The 15,387-nt window shown below is 58.6% G+C and overlaps 1 protein-coding gene across 1 annotated transcript; it reads left to right on the top strand.

Moving 5' to 3' along the window:
- TGM2 (transglutaminase 2) lies at window positions 1-11,657 on the top strand. The gene is made up of 13 exons (XM_071760265.1): window positions 1-344; window positions 2,028-2,207; window positions 4,206-4,448; window positions 5,471-5,589; window positions 6,281-6,409; window positions 6,726-6,906; window positions 7,837-7,972; window positions 8,076-8,179; window positions 8,314-8,553; window positions 8,699-8,971; window positions 9,987-10,147; window positions 10,381-10,517; window positions 10,790-11,657. The coding sequence occupies exons 1-13, from the start codon at window positions 335-337 to the stop codon at window positions 10,944-10,946; spliced, it is 2,070 nt and encodes a 689-aa protein (XP_071616366.1). The 5' UTR covers window positions 1-334; the 3' UTR covers window positions 10,947-11,657.
- Window positions 11,658-15,387: the final 3,730 nt, after the last annotated feature.

Raw genomic sequence — 15,387 nt, 5'->3', positions numbered from 1 at the left:
GGGGGCGCGCAATGGGGCAGGGGCGGCCCCGGAGTCTCCGGGGCGGGGGCTCTGCCCCCGGCGGCTTTCGCTTTTTCTTTTTTTTTTTTTTTTTCCCTTTGGGTGGTTGTTTTAAATAGGTGGGACCGAACCCACCCCATTTCCTGGAAACTTTGTTTTTCCCTTTCTTTCCCTCCGCCATCCGCGGGGGTGTGCGCGGCGGCGGGTGCCGTATAAATGGGGAGAGCGGCGAGTCCGAGCCGCGGATGCTGAGGGGCAGCTCCCCCGGCAGCGGAGTCAGGACCCGCACCCCAGCCAAGACTAGGACCAGCATCAGAACCGGGACCAGGGCACCATGGCCGAAGGTAAGACCACAGGACAATCCCCCCTCCGCGCTGGTGGCCTGGAGAACCCACCCCAGCCCCGGACCCCTCCAGCACCTGCGCGGCCCCCTCGGATCGAAGCGTCCGGGACTCGGTGGCACCTGCAGCCAGGAGCCCCCCGCTTGCTGTGCCGAACAAGGGGCGGTGGGGAGGGGGAAAGGCTACACCAAAAGACGGCGGTGACACTGTCCCGATTCGGTACCGGGTCTGCTTCCTTCCCTCCCTTCGCAGCTCCCCCGCTGGCCCGAGCGGTGCCACTATTTGTAGAATGAAGTCTGATGCTATTTAAAGCTTTCAGGGCTCTCGAGAAGAGCGTTGACAGCGGAACTAGGAGCATGTGCCTACGTCCCACCAAGGTTTAAGGAGGATTTCTGGAAGCTCAACGGGCTGTTATGCCTCTGGCCTCCAGAAATCCCTCCAGGAGGGTGGCTTTGCCGACCTGCAGGAGGAGGCAGAGACCCCGCTGCCATCCACACATCCCCACAGCCCACTCCCTGCCCCTCTCTTGGCACTTGTTTCTCAAAAAACCTCTCTACCTTTTGACGATTCCACTAGGGATGATGATCCTAGAGGCGCGGGGACAAGGAGGAGCCTGGTCCTGCTCTCTTGCTTCCAAGTTTATCTCAGTGACAGCGAGTTTTGCCTGCTCACAGTTCGTGTACTGTAGCACAGAGCCTTGTTCCTGCTTTCAAAGGGGGACGTGGCAAAAGAAAGGTCTTTTCCATGCTCTGTCCCCATTCCAGGGTCTCCATGGACCAGCTGGAGGGACTTTGCCCTTATTTATGGGCAGTCCCAGGTGCCCACAGCTCACAGCACAGCAAGGACCAGATATGAACCCTGACAGATTCACGTTATGGTATCTCAAACCCTGGAGAGCCAGGAGTGGGGTTTCCATTGAGCTTTGGGAATAGTGACATGATAAGGGAGAGCCACGTCCATCAGGCACTGGCCAGGGGAGGGCTCGGTGACCACCACTGCTGGAAGGGCACAGCCAGGAAGAGCGGCTGCACCAGACAGCATCACCCTCCCCGAGCCCCCCCGGGCTGGCCAGCCCTGAGCTCTGTGTGCTCTACACTAAACAATTCTGCTTATTTTGGCAACTATCCTGCCAGAGCATTTCAGGGTCACTGGCCCCGAGTGATGATGAAGGATATCGCATGGCTCCAGGGAAGTGCCGGGGGTGGGGAGGATGAGGAGGGCTGAGAGACAAGAGCAGCATCAGGCACCCTCTTTGTCACCCAATTTGGGGATGGTCCCTCCAATTTGTCAGGTCATACAGCTGCCTGGAGAGCTGCCCTTGGCCTGGATGAGGCATAGAACCATCCCCAGCATTCTGCTGGCTCAGCGGAGCTCACTGGGGGTGGGGGCACAAAGACCCCACTGCCTCCCAGAAAGTTGAGGGCTTTTCTCCATCCCTGAATGCCTGCAGCACGGCTCTGGCAGCACACGGGTCCCCCTCCTCCCCTCCATGGCAGCCCCAGGAATGTGACACAGAGCTCGGCAGGGAGGGCAGCACTGGGCTGCCGCTGATTGGGCAGAGGAGGCTGCCGAACCCCGAGAAGGTTCCGAACCATCAGAGGGTGGGGGTAGGAACAATCCCTTCCATGGGGCAGGGTTGTATCCCCGGGCTGTGGCAGAGCTGTGCCCACACTGCTGCTTCCACAGAGCTGGTGCTGGAGACGTGGGACCTGCAGTGCGAGCGCAATGGGCGGGAGCACCGGACGGCGGAGCTGAGCGGGCAGCAGCTGGTGGTGAGGAGGGGACAGCCCTTCACCATCACCCTGCACTTCTCGGGCAAGAGCTACGAGGAAGGGGTGGACAAGCTCGCCTTCAACGTCGAGACGGGTAAGTCCATGTCACAGGAGTGCTGCTGCACCTGCCCCATTTCACTCAACCCCCCCCCCCCCCAAAGGATAGGCTGGTGCCAGGCACAGCTTTTGTACCAAGATGGAGAGAAAAGGTAGAAATTGGGCTCCATGATGAGCTGAAGGAAACCAACAAAGGAATAAACTGAAAAAAACACCACTGCCACCTTCTCCTCCCCGTGACTGAGCCAGACTCAAGGCCATGCTGGAGGCAAAGTTCCTTGGTGGCTGTTTGAGAACCTGCCTGAGCCTCTCACCCTTCTGAGCAACAACAGCAAAAGGGAATCATTTTGGGCAGAGGGTTTCACTTCAGTGCTTTTTCTGGTGGTCTTTTACCCAACTGCTCCTGCCCCCCTTCCTACAGCCACTTTTGCTCGTCTGAGGCACAGGAAAGGAGAGAGGGAAGGTTCCCAGTGAGCCCCCCCCCCCCCCACGCACCTCCCCGTGTTCCCTGAGCAGGTACATGGAGCTGGGCACGGATCCCCCTGGCTTCTCAGCAGGAGCTTCTCCTGCCCTGGGAAGAGCCTGCTGGGAACAATGGGAATGGGGACAGGGACATCTCCCCCACAGCTGGGCTGGGTGCAGCCGTCAGACAGGGGCTCAGCCCCGCCAGCTCTGAGCAAAGGGATAGGAAATTCTTCCTCGGAAAGGAGTTATTTTGGGGCCAGTGTCGTGCTGAGTCAACTCAGTCAGAACACGAAGTGAAACCACGCCTGGGTTTCCCCACAGTGCCAAACACTCTATCATTTCCCCTAAAAGCTCTGATCCCACGGTGGGGTGACCAACACTGACCCAACACCCCCTAATTCACCCTAAACCAGCAGGTCCTGGCCTTCTGCAGCACGGCCCTGCTGCATCCTGTGCATCCTGGGCTGGTTTTACACGCAAGAAGAAGCCCCCAGGGGGCTCCTCTCGGGGACAAAAGCACAGGCTGGCAGCAGCTGCCATCAGCCCTGGAGCTTACAGGAAAATGGGCAAAGGTCCTTCAGCTCCCGAAGGCACTCAGCCACATGGCCACACGTCTTTCATCGGCGCTGGGGAGGTGCAGCCAGGGAAGGGGATGGCCCCTGAATCCAGACCTGGCCCCCCCGGGGACAGTGAGGACACATGACACCTCCCTCTGGAAAGAGGAACAGCTCCGTGCAAAAACAGAGCCCTTATTTTTAAAGCAGGAATATTTAGAGAGGGCCTGGTCCCCGAGGAGGAGGAGGAGGAGGAGGTGGCAGGCTCCCTGGCTGCCCATCCCTATGGCAGCTCCAGGCTGGCCCTTGCCCAAAGGACAGGGCTGGCTCAGCCCGACCTCCCTGAAAGGACAGAGAGGAGAAACTGTGTCACCCTCATGAGTTCATGAGTATTTTTGGTGACTTGCCTGGCACCTGGCCCACGCTGTGGGTGAAGGCTGTCAGGGGACCAGCCCCAGGATGTGCTCCCAGCACGGGGAGTGGGCTGCGGTGTCACTGCCACACCGGCATCACCCCAGGGACCAGGGACCGGGTGTCCCCGCTCCCACAGAAGCTGTGCTGGGAGCTGGCCGGGTGCAGGTGGCTTCTTGGCACAGCCGCCGGCTCCAAGAGGTCAGTGGGATCACAGTGTCCCGGGCTCGAGTGCTCCAGCCACTGACGCAATCGCTGATGTGGGATGTTTGCAGCAACGCCTGAGGCTGCACGCATGTAGCCGGGTTCCTGCTGAGACCACCCCAGCGACAGGGGATCCAGAGACACAGCCCCTGGGTGGGCACAGCGATGAGCCACCCCCTCCCCCCCTGTCCTGGCCCTGGGGCACCCACGGGACGAGTCCCTCCGTTCTGCCCCTTCCCACAGCAGGAGACGTGGCCGAGCCTCCCGGGGCAGGGCTGCCCCAAGCCCCTGGTACCCAAAAAACAGATCAGCAAACAGCCTCAAAACCGAGGTTCGGGCAGCTGCCGCAGGACGGGGGGGCATGGGAGCACCTCGAGAGCTGACCTGAGCCTTCTTGGCAGGGCCCTGCCCCATCGAGACGTCAGGAACAAGGTCTCACTTTGCCGTGACCGACTGCCCTGAGGAATCGGGCTGGAGCGCTGTGGTCCAGGAGCAGGACGGGGACTCACTCTCCGTCTCACTCTGCTCCCCCCCCAACGCCCGCATCGGCTGCTACAGCCTGACCCTGGAGATCTCCAGCGACTACCAGGGCGCCAGCTACCACGTCGGGGACTTCGTTCTGCTCTTTAACGCCTGGCACCCAGGTGAGCCTTACCCCTTCCCCAGACCCGCAGTTTCTGGGTGAGGGGAGCCCGAGCCGCCCTCCAGCTCAGTTGGGATGGGGCACCCCCGCGTATCTCACCCTCCTGCAGACCTTGGGTGCCCCAAGCCCTGCCCTAAGCTCAGGCCTAAGCACAAACCTATGCCATTTCCATATTCACACTGTCCCCCAGCAGCCCGGTGCCACGAGCACTGCCCCAGGACATTCGCAGCCCCTTTGCCAGTGCCCGCCCCCCTTCAATAGTCCCTCCCGGGCTGTCCCTACCACACCGTGCCCCATGGGAGCTCACCTCTGCTGGTGCAAAACCGCAGCAGCTCTGGGCTATGAGCAGAAGAAAAGCCCTTGGCCTCTAATTTATTGCCTCTAATTAAATTTGCGCTAATTAATTGCCCCCGCCCATACCCGTCCAGCTGTTGCTGGCCCTGTAAAATGCGGGCAGCCCCGCTCTGGGGGGAGAAGGCTGCGGGGCAGGAAATTGCCGGGATTTCCACCTCTCCACACCCTTTGTCTGCCCCGGGAGCTGCTCCGTTGCCTCGGGCACACCTGGTGATGTCCTGACCCCCCAGCGCTCGGTGCTGGCTCGCTCAGGGCTCTGCCCAGCACCGGGGATGTGTGTGTTGGTTTCGGTTTATGGAAACTTTTCCAGTAAATAGTGCTTTTCCCAGAAGTTCGGCTTCAGCCCTGCTGTCAGCCGGTGCTCCTTGTTCCCACTGCTCATTTCTCCCTCCAGAGAGGTTTCCTCTCCCGAGGAATGACCCGGCCCTATAAAACAAAAGGGAGCGGAAAGAAAGGGGAGAAATGAAAGAGCAGGAAAGGAAGCCACAAGACGGCTGAGAATTTCCCATCAGCTCAGATCAAACTGTGTTGATATTCTCCAGCTGCTTTTTCAGTCGGGAGCAGTTCCAGCCCCCTTTCCCACCTGATCCATCCACGGAGAGGGGGACTTCGAGCAGGGTGAGGGGTGTGGGGCAGGGCCCCGTACCCACCTCTCTCTCTCTCCCGCAGAGGACACGGTTTTCCTCCGGGATGAGAACGAGCGCCGCGAGTATGTACTGGCCCAGGAGGGGCTCATCTACCAGGGCTCCCGGGACTACATCACCTCCACCCCCTGGAACTTCGGGCAGGTGAGTGGGATGTGGCGCCTGGAGCCCCCAGGGCCCCCCACCAAGTGCAGCCAGCACCTCGGGGAGGAAGCGTCCCCACCAAGAACCCTTTTCCTCAGGGAAAAGGGGCTGAGCTGGCAGCGTGGCAGAGCAGGGGGAACATTCCTGCGTGGTTCTGGGGCCGCAGGCTCCTAATCAGGGAGTCCACATGGAACTGGGAGCTGGTACCTGATAACAGCCCTGCTGATACAGCAGCACCCACACCCAGCCCCAGTGCAGGGGGACCCGGACACCCTCCCTGAGTTCCAGCTGTCCCCAGGGCTGCAAGGAACGGGGTGTCCATGGCCCCCGCAGGATTCCCGGTTCAGGGAAGGGCTGTGAGTCAGCCAGTGATGGGAAGTGGGTGGGTGTCCACAGAGGTCGGCTGGGTGGCTGCCCCCAACTGCAGGAAGCAGGATGTGACCCCAGTGAGAGGGTGGGAGCTCAGCCTTGGGCTTCCCAGGCTCAGCCTCTGCCAGCCCCTTGTTGTGGCAGCACAAGTGGGGGACATCACACAGTGGGTGCTGGCTCGGGGAGGGGACCCCAGGGAGGTGTGACCCATAAATGTCCAGTAGCTCCAGTTGTGGGGCATCATGGTGAGGCAGGGATGGAGGACAGAGACCCCGTAACGCTATGGAGACCTCACAGCCCTTTTCTCCCACCTCTGCACCAGTTCGAGGATGACATCTTGTCCATCTGCCTCAAGCTGCTGGACACCAATCCCAAATTCCTGCGGGACCAGAACAGGGACTGCTCCCGCCGCAATGACCCTGTCTACATCGGCAGGGTGGTCAGTGCCATGGTGAGTCCCTCCAAGGGCATCCCCAGGGGTGCAAACACTCTCCCTGTGTTGTCCCCTCAACTACATCCCCAGTTAGTATATTGGGGCCCTCTCCATCCACCTGCCCCCCACCTGTGCTGCTGGGATGCAGGTGGACATGTGGTGTACCCACATCCATGTACATCCCAGCACACTCGTGCCCCGTGTTCACCTGCATCCCAGCCAGCTCTGTCACAGCTCCAGGATGGGTGTGAGGGCACACTGAAGCTGGGGAAAGAGCCTTTTCTTCCCCCACCAGCCTTCTCCTGCCCATCCATCATGGCCCTTCTTGTTGCAGGTCAATTGTAACGATGAGGACCGGGGGGTGCTGGCGGGGCGGTGGGACAACTGCTATGAAGATGGGATGAGCCCACTGGCCTGGATTGGGAGCGTGGATATACTCAAGAGGTGGAAGAACTTTGGCTGCCAGCCAGTCAAGTATGGCCAGTGCTGGGTTTTTGCTGCTGTGGCCTGTACTGGTGAGAGCAGATACCCACCCCCCCTCCGTGTCCTTCCCCATCTCCCACCCCTCCCCTCCACCCCTTCCCTGTGCTTCAGCAGGAGGGAACGCTGAGGATGGTTCCAATCAGCCCACAATGATTGTTTAGCAATTAACCTCTCTGTTATTCTAATTCATCAGGAAATGGAGGGGGGGAAATTTGATAAAAAAAAGGGCTCTGGCTTTTCAATTAGCACCGAGGCCGCGGGAGGGGCTTGGCCACATGGCACTGGGGAAGGAAAGCGGCTTTAAGGTCAAGTTTGCAATAAATTCATGAGTCCAACCGAGAACAAAATAATTTCGGTGCCAGCTGGGCTGTCAGGCTGGGGGAAAGGAAAAGAAAAACTTCTCTGCTGGCTCCCGGGGCGGAGCACACGCACAGCCCCGCACACTGCCGCAGCTCCACCCCGCGACAAAACACTGCACCCGAGGGGCTGTGCCTCTGCGTTTGTACATCACATCCCGACGAGATCGTCTTTAGAGGAGAGAAATAGCAGAAAACTAAAGTGGATTTTCTGCAACTCTCCGAAGTTTATAGCCTGCCTTTGAAGTGTTCTAACCACCTCCCTCTTCCCGGGGGAGCTGTGCTGGCAGGAACAGGCAGCTGTGAGATGAAACAGGAGGCTGTTGCCCATGCCCTTCCTCAAAAGCACTCGCAGCCACTTTTGTGCCTTTTTTCTCCTGCCACATCAAACCCAGGCAGGCTGTCACTGCCTCCTGCCACCCCCTCACCCACACACGAGCCCCACAGTGACTGCAGGAACAGTTCCTGAGCACCCCTTTGGGGGGCATGGGAAGGGCAGGAGCCCAGGGCTCTGTGGGACTGGGTCTGTGCAAACCTGGGGGCTCCCCAGGGACAGAGCTGGGCAAGCCCAAGACCCCCATCTCACCCTGCTCTGCCTCCCCACAGTCATGCGGTGCTTGGGGATCCCCAGCCGGGTGGTGACCAACTACAACTCAGCCCATGACACCAATGGCAATCTGATCATCGACCGCTACCTCAACGAGACCGGGGAGGAGGACCGGCGCTCCAGGGACATGATCTGGTGAGGGGACCCCGGCCTGCCCTCCCCTGGGCCAACTCCTGCCTCCTCCCCAGCCCCTCGGTGGGCACTGGGGGAGGCCCCTGCATCCTGGCTTGCCTTGCAGGAACTTCCACTGCTGGGTGGAGTCCTGGATGGCTCGTCCAGACCTGGCACCTGGCTATGATGGGTGGCAGGCACTGGACCCAACGCCCCAGGAGAAGAGCGAAGGTACAACGTGCACCACCTGGGCACTCTGTCCCGCCCCACACCCACAGCGTGGCAGGGTCTCCCCACACCACAGCCACATTTTGCCCCCGTGGTGGCCAAGCCCCAGGCAGTGACCGTGGCTCTGGTCCCTGCAGGGGTTTTCTGCTGTGGGCCAGCCCCCGTCAAGGCCATCAAGGAGGGTGACCTGCAGTTGAAGTACGACATCCCCTTCGTCTTCGCGGAGGTGAACGCCGATGTGGTGTACTGGGTGGTGAGGCCTGACGGGACACAGAAGAAGAGCACCCACTCCTCAGTGGTGGGGAAGAACATCAGCACCAAGAGCGTGGGCAGGGATACCAGGGAGGACATCACCCACACCTACAAGTACCCAGAGGGTATGGGGTGGCAGAGATCCTGAGGGGTGGCTCTTGGGAAACAGAGTGGGGAAATAATTCATTAATGCAGAAACTGCACCGGGAGGGCTGCAGGGATCCAGGCAGGGCAGCCCTCACAAACCGTGTGATTTTTCATGCACCCCAGGGTCTGAAAAGGAGAGAGAAGTGTTTGCAAAGGCAGAGCACAAGACAAGCTCTCTCAGGGAGGCAGAGGAGGGGCTGCACCTCAAGATCAAGCTGTCAGAGGGTGCAAACAATGGCTGCGACTTCGACGTCTTCGCTGTCATCAGCAACAACACAGATGAGGAGAGGGTCTGCAGGCTGATGCTGTGCGCCCGCACCGCCAGCTACAACGGCACCGTTGGGCCCCAGTGTGGCCTGAAGGACCTGCTGAATGTCATCATTGCACCCTGGGAAGGTAAGAGATCAACTGGTGGCCAGGAGAGGACAGGGCTGGGCCGGGTCAGCACTTGTCCTGTGTTCAGCTGCATCTCTGGGGTCTGTGGTGGGGCTGGGGATGGGTCCCCTGGCAGAGCCCCCCAGGGACTAGGCAGCCCTTACAGCCTTGCCTGTCTATGGTGCCAGGGTCAGGAACGTCACTCAGGCAGGGGCTGGAGGGCAGATAAAGCAAAAAAACAAAGTTCCTGCTGCCTCACCTGTCATGCTGAGGGGCTGAGCTGTGCATCCCAGGGCTCCTGCATCCCTCTGCATCCCTCCCTTGTGCAAGCTGGACCTGAGCTTGGCTGGGCTCTCTGGCAGGATTTTCCTGTGGTCAGGGAGAGCAGGACTGACCCTGGAAACAGCAGTGCTGGGGCTCTTGTGGCTCCTTCTTGTGTGGGTGCAGCCTCTTGCAGCTTTTAGCTCCAGAGCTCTCCCTGCGTGGGCCTGCTGAACCTTCCTTTGCCTTTGTTACAAATTACCATTACTGCCTGGTAATTAAACAAGAGTTTTGATTTATGTCACTTTACCACAGACCCTTCAGGGCTTGGAAATGCAATACATCTGCTGTCCTGGAACAGCCTCCTTTTTAATCTCTGCCAAGATCTGCTCTCCTAACAGGCTGGTAACAAGCACAGCCTCGGTCACTGCTGTTTGAGGGGAACCAGGAGGGTGCCCACTGCTCCTGCTGCCCCCTCCCTGCCATGGTCTGATGGCTCTGCGTGGACTACTGCCAGTGGTCACAGCTTCTCCAGGGCCCTTCCCCAAGGCAGCTGGTTGTTTTCAGCCTCCTTCCCCCCCTCAGCACAGCCCAGACTCCACAGGGATTTGGGATAAACACTGCTCAGAGCTGAGTGAGGCAGCTAAGGGGGGGCTGGGCTGCCTCCCCCTGCCAGCACTGGCTGCAAAGGGCTGGCAAAGCCCCCGTGGGCCCCAGGGCAGGCACAATCCTGGGGTCCTGCCCTGGCACAGAGCCCCTCTTCTCCCCCTCCCAGAGCAGCGTGTGCCCCTGCGCATCCTCTACGAGCAGTACGGGGAGGCCCTGACCCAGGACAACATCATCAAGGTGGTGGCTCTCCTGACTGAGTACCAGACTGGCAATATCATCGTGGCTGTCAGGGATGTCTACGTCCAGAATCCAGAGATCAAGATCAGGGTAAAGGACCCATGCCCTGTCCCTGGCAGGGCTGGGGGGAAAATTCCCCTGGAAAAGGGGTTGCAGCAGTCACCATGGGGTGGTTGGTCCCAGAGACCTGAGCCCTGGGGCTGGGGCAACCTGACCTGGGGTGAACTTGAGAAGCAGGTCTTGCTTCCCTGAGATCCTGCATCTCCAGGGAGGGAAGGCCCCAGGCATGGTGGTGCTGGGGGTCCAACCCTTCCTCCTCGCAGATTTTAGGGGAGCCAATGCAGAAGCGGAAGCTGGTGGCAGAGATCAGCCTGGTGAACCCCCTCACAGCCCCCCTCAACAACTGCCTGTTCGTGGTGGAGGGCAGCGGCCTCACTGATGGACAGCAGACCAAGGAGCTGTAAGAACCTTCCCTCCCTTCACCCAGACAGGATGCTGAGAACGGGGGGGGGGGGTCCTGTGCCCAGAGCCCCCCAGGGAGGGTGGCCCCGGGTCCTGGGATTTGGGGAGCAGGGGCTGTGCTGGTCCCCGCAGGGAGCCTGAGCATCTCTGCCTATGCTGGGGAGGGGGCTTGGCCGTACCCTAGGGGGGTCCCTGTGCCATCCTGCAGGCAGGGGGTGGGGGAGAGGTCCCTGGTGCATGTTCACCCTGCTGACCCCCTGCCCTCCCCAGCGAGGAGCCCGTGGAGCCCCATGCAGAGGCCAAGTTCCGGATGGATTTCGTGCCGCGCCAGGCGGGGCTGCACAAGCTGGTGGTGGATTTTGAGAGCGACAGGATGAAGGGGGTGAAGGGCTACCGCAACGTCATCGTGGCACCACACCCCAAGTGAGTGGCCCCCGTGGCCCCCCCGAGCACAGACCCTCCCCCTCCTCCCCGCCTCCCGCTCAGGGGCTCCCAGCCCCCCAGCCGCTTCAGCCCAGGACGGTCCTGGTGGTGCCGGAAGGACGAGGTCCAAAGCCTGACCTGACCTCCCCGTGCTCCTCCCCGGGAGCACTCAGAGCTGCGGGGGGAGAAGGGACAGCAGGGACAGGACAGAGGGGCTGGGGACATTTGGGGGCTACCAGCGGCAGCCACTTCACCACCTTCACCCTGCTGGGTGATGCTCCCCATTCTGCCTGTCCCCCACTATGGGCACAGAGGGACCCTCTGAGCCCCCCGGGCAGGGGCCATCCCCCTCCCCTTTCTGCAGCACTGACAGCCCTGGCCACAGAGCAGATTTCATAAACCAAGCAGCAGAAGGGACCTTCCCCAGCACCCACCACACCCCAGCTGCTCTCGCACCCACTGCTGCTGTTCTTTGAATGCAATTGGGTAGAGAAAAGATTGTACACTGTGAGCAAAAGCTGTTTATGTGCTCTAGATATATATAACATAAATCTATTTATAGCTCTATAAATACATACTGCACAGAGCCCTGCTGCATAGGTAAAGCAGGGTGTTTGCTTCAACAACCATTCCCATCACTGCCAGTGAGTGATGGGACCTTACCTTGAGTTAACTATGCAAGCACTGAATAAAAACTCTATTTTTCACTTTTAAAGCCATACTGGCCCTCCTCACAGCAGAGAAAGCCCACAGAAGAAATTAAACAAACAGGTTTTGCAGACCCCGGGCTCCTGCTGGGGCTGCCCAGCTGCCAGAAGGGACACAAGCAGCAGCTGGAGCAGCAGGAACCCAACAGGGGTGAGGAAGAAGGGGTGGCTGAGCCCGGGGGCACAGGAGGAGCTGGGGGCAGGGGCCAAACCCCACTGAAGAGAAGTGCTTCCCACAGCAGCACAAAACCCTCCTGCTCTCTCCCCACAAATGCTGTGGGAGGCTGTAAACAAACTCCAGAAACGCTGCTGCAGCCCCGGTGGCCTCCTGCTGCAGCCAGATTTTCCCAAACCCCCGGGCAGAGAGGACACTGGCAGCCCACCCACCCCCTGACCCTGGGGGGACAGCACAAGGTGACCCCAGCTGGTCCTGGGCACCCCAACATTGCTGATGTGGTCTCCTCTCCTGGTGCTCCCCAGGGTGAATGAGGAGCCAGGAGCATTTCTGGCCCAGGACATTTCTGTTTACCTTAAGATGAGATAAACCCTCCACGTGCCAAGTTCCACACACAGCTGCTGTGCTCTCCCGAGGCTCCACACCATCCTTCCAGCTCCACTCCTCCTCCTCCAAAGGGAGGACAGGCAGGAGCTGCCCCTGCTCCAGCCCAGGGTCTGGGTGGGCACTGCTGGGCTCTGGCTTTGTGCCTGGCAGGAGGTCATTGGCCAACAAAAGCTTCCAAGCCAACCCTCCAGCCAGGATCCTTCTCCCCTGGCCTTGTGGAGGTTTAACCACCACATTGCTCCATCCTGCAGCCCGAGAACACAGCTGGGGGGCTGGGACCACCGGGGGAGGCACCAAGGGTCCAACCCACAGCGGGGGGCTGAGGAGCACAGAAAGTGCTGGTGCCCCCCAGGCAGTGTGGGGACAGGAGCTGAGCTGCAGGAGGGATGGGGATGGGGATGCTCCCTGCAGAGCACTGGGGACCACAGCCCCCAGCTGGGCCAGCACCCACCCCCCAGAGAAGAGCCCCAGGAGTACAGAGAGCCCCAGCAGAGCCCCAAGGAGTTCAGAGCAGGGACCCAGCGCTGCCTGCCCGCCCAGGAGCTTTGCTCAGAGCCAGCCCTCCCCTAAAGAGCATTTGTTACACACAGCTCTGCCGAGCCAGGCTTCCAGCTGCTCAGTGCCTGGTTTAAAAATAACCGGCAGCTCCTCTGGTTCGAAGCTGGGTCCTGATAAAATAAACATTAGCACAGCTATTTCTGAAGGTCACTCCCATCCATCTGAGCCTCCGCAGAGCACGGAGAGGAACGGGCTCATCAGCTCCCAGTGCTGCTGCCACTGCTGGGCTCTGGGGTTCGGCTCTTGGGGAGGGTTCCTCCTCCATTTTCCAGCAACCCCTTTCCTCCTCCCACCCGCTTGTGGAGCCCAATTAATTACTTCGGGCACCTCTGCTAAGCACGGGGGTGTCTGCCCCACAGACCCTCTTCCTCACCCTTTAAGGACTGTGGGAACAGCGTGGCCAGACTGGAGCTCCCAAGGCAAACATTCAGCTTCCCTCACCCTGGAGTGTAAGAAAAACTGTGAAGACACTTAAGACGGTTTTAGGTGAAGAAAAATGTTTTGTAGTTAACTCTGTGCCAGAAAATACAGGAGGCAGATGCAGAAGACAACTGTGTGTCCTGTATTAACACATGCTTCAGCCCCAAAACCCTGGAATCGCCGACTGCAGCAGAGTACTCGAGTGTCATCTGCTGTGATTAGAGCAGCAGATGTCCCATCATCTCACTGGAAAGGCTGCTCCCCTTCAGTAACAGAACAAGGGGATGCCAAGCACAGGACTGGGGGCACAACCCGTGCTGCCCACCCCCAGAAACATGGCCCCTCCACAGGGCATCCAGCAGGAGAAGCCTCCTGCATTCTGCACCAGCATCACCATGGAGCCTCACCTGCTCCAACATATGTGGAGGCTTGGCAGGGCACTGGCCTTCATTAAAATTCTTGGTAAATGGTGCTATGTGAAGCCCCTACTGAAAATAAAGAAGCTATTTTCAACCATCCAGCAGGCTTTTCACACCATTCCTGCAAGTGGAAAAAGAGGGGAAGAAGAAGGGAAATGCTGCAGCAGCTCTCTAGAAGACACAAAGGCATTTATGTTGTAGTTCACACCCATTTCCTTCCAATCCTCTTTCTACAAGACCTTGCTGTCACAATATAATCCCTTAAAGCAGCTTATTTGCTTCTTGGGCTTTCTGGAGAAGCCCTGAGCAAGACACCTCCCCAGATTGATGGGCACAGTGTCCCTCCCTGCATGTCCTCCATCCTCTCACAGCAAGCAGAAAGCTGCAAAACCCAAACCTGCAGAAGTGTCAAACCTCAGGCTTTGGCTCTTCCTTTCCACATCACGTGCTGCTCAACTGAGCCACCTTCCCTCTCCTCCCAGCCCCATCAGCAGCCCCACTGTGAAACCACCATGAAGTTTTCAGCTTGAGACTCTTTATTTGCCATTTATCTTTTACCCTTCTGCTTCATAAACCATCGATCCAAACTTCACTTCCAGCTCCTTGGCTATGGAGACAGGAATTTACTTTCTAAGATGGTTCAAAACCAACCCTGCAGTGCTAACACCAACCCCTTTATCATTGTGCTGCAGTAACTGCCAAGGCTTCCAAAGCTTCCCACTTCTCCTGGCTCATTTTCTTTGCTTGTTTACGTAAAAACCTCCCAAATATGTCTTGCATTAGGAAACTTGGTGTGGCCCAACCTTACAAGTTGCCATGAAGTTCAAACAGGAGAAGTCACTGCCCCAGAAGCAGGTGAAAGCCCTGGCAAACACCTCCCAGCCTGGATGCACCACAGCCCCCGCAGCATCTCTACAAGGTCATTTCTTTTTTTTTTTTTTTTTTTTTATATGGCATGAGGTGCATTTTATCCTTCTTGTATCTAATCTTAAAGATAAACATGAGAAGTTTAGAACTGACCATGGAATGTATCAGCACTTGGCCTGAGAAAGTAACTGGATGAATCCCAGGGCAATCACACCCCGTGGGAGGCAGCGGGTGCCAGGCAGCTCCAGAGAAAGCCCCCACCACCCCCAGGCTGACCCAGCCCTGCTCTGTCCTCACCTTTATAACCCCTGAGCTTGCAATTTGTGCCTCAGTTAACCAGGATGGAGCTCTCACCTCCTACAGGCAGGTAAGCTGCTTTGCTCCTTGTGCAGCACTGCTGCTGAGCAGCAGGGACAGGAACACAGCAGTGAACTGAAGCAGATGACTGCACAGAAACCTGCAGAAAGCCAAGGGGTTTGGGAAGCATTTGTTTCAGTTCTTTAGAAAAAATAAACAACCTCCAAAAAAACCAACAAACCAAAACCAGAAACCAGATTCTCAAAGCAAGAAGGGACAGCCAGTACCCGGCCACATTTGATGCCTCTGAAAGCCTCAGACAGGTTCCTACAAACCCAGCACAAAGGTGGCTTTTCACTGCAGGAATCCTACACCAGGCTCCCTCCCAGCCACCACAAGCTGCCCTGCAAGCCCTGACAAAGGCAGCACTGAATACACCCTCTCTGGTGCCAGATTCATAAATAAAGCAGCTTGACAGATGCTCTCCAAGGCATATGAAACAAGGACCACGTCTGCCTGAAGAGCCAACTGCAGAGTGGTTAATTGGGGTGAAGACCCCAAAACCTCCAAGAGGATGAACCCCCAGTAGGATGGGAAGGCCCCTCCTCCAAAGCA

This window comes from Heliangelus exortis, chromosome 16, assembly GCF_036169615.1.
Source record: "Heliangelus exortis chromosome 16, bHelExo1.hap1, whole genome shotgun sequence".
Taxonomy (NCBI): domain Eukaryota; kingdom Metazoa; phylum Chordata; class Aves; order Apodiformes; family Trochilidae; genus Heliangelus; species Heliangelus exortis.
This window is presented reverse-complemented; position numbering and strand designations above follow the sequence as displayed.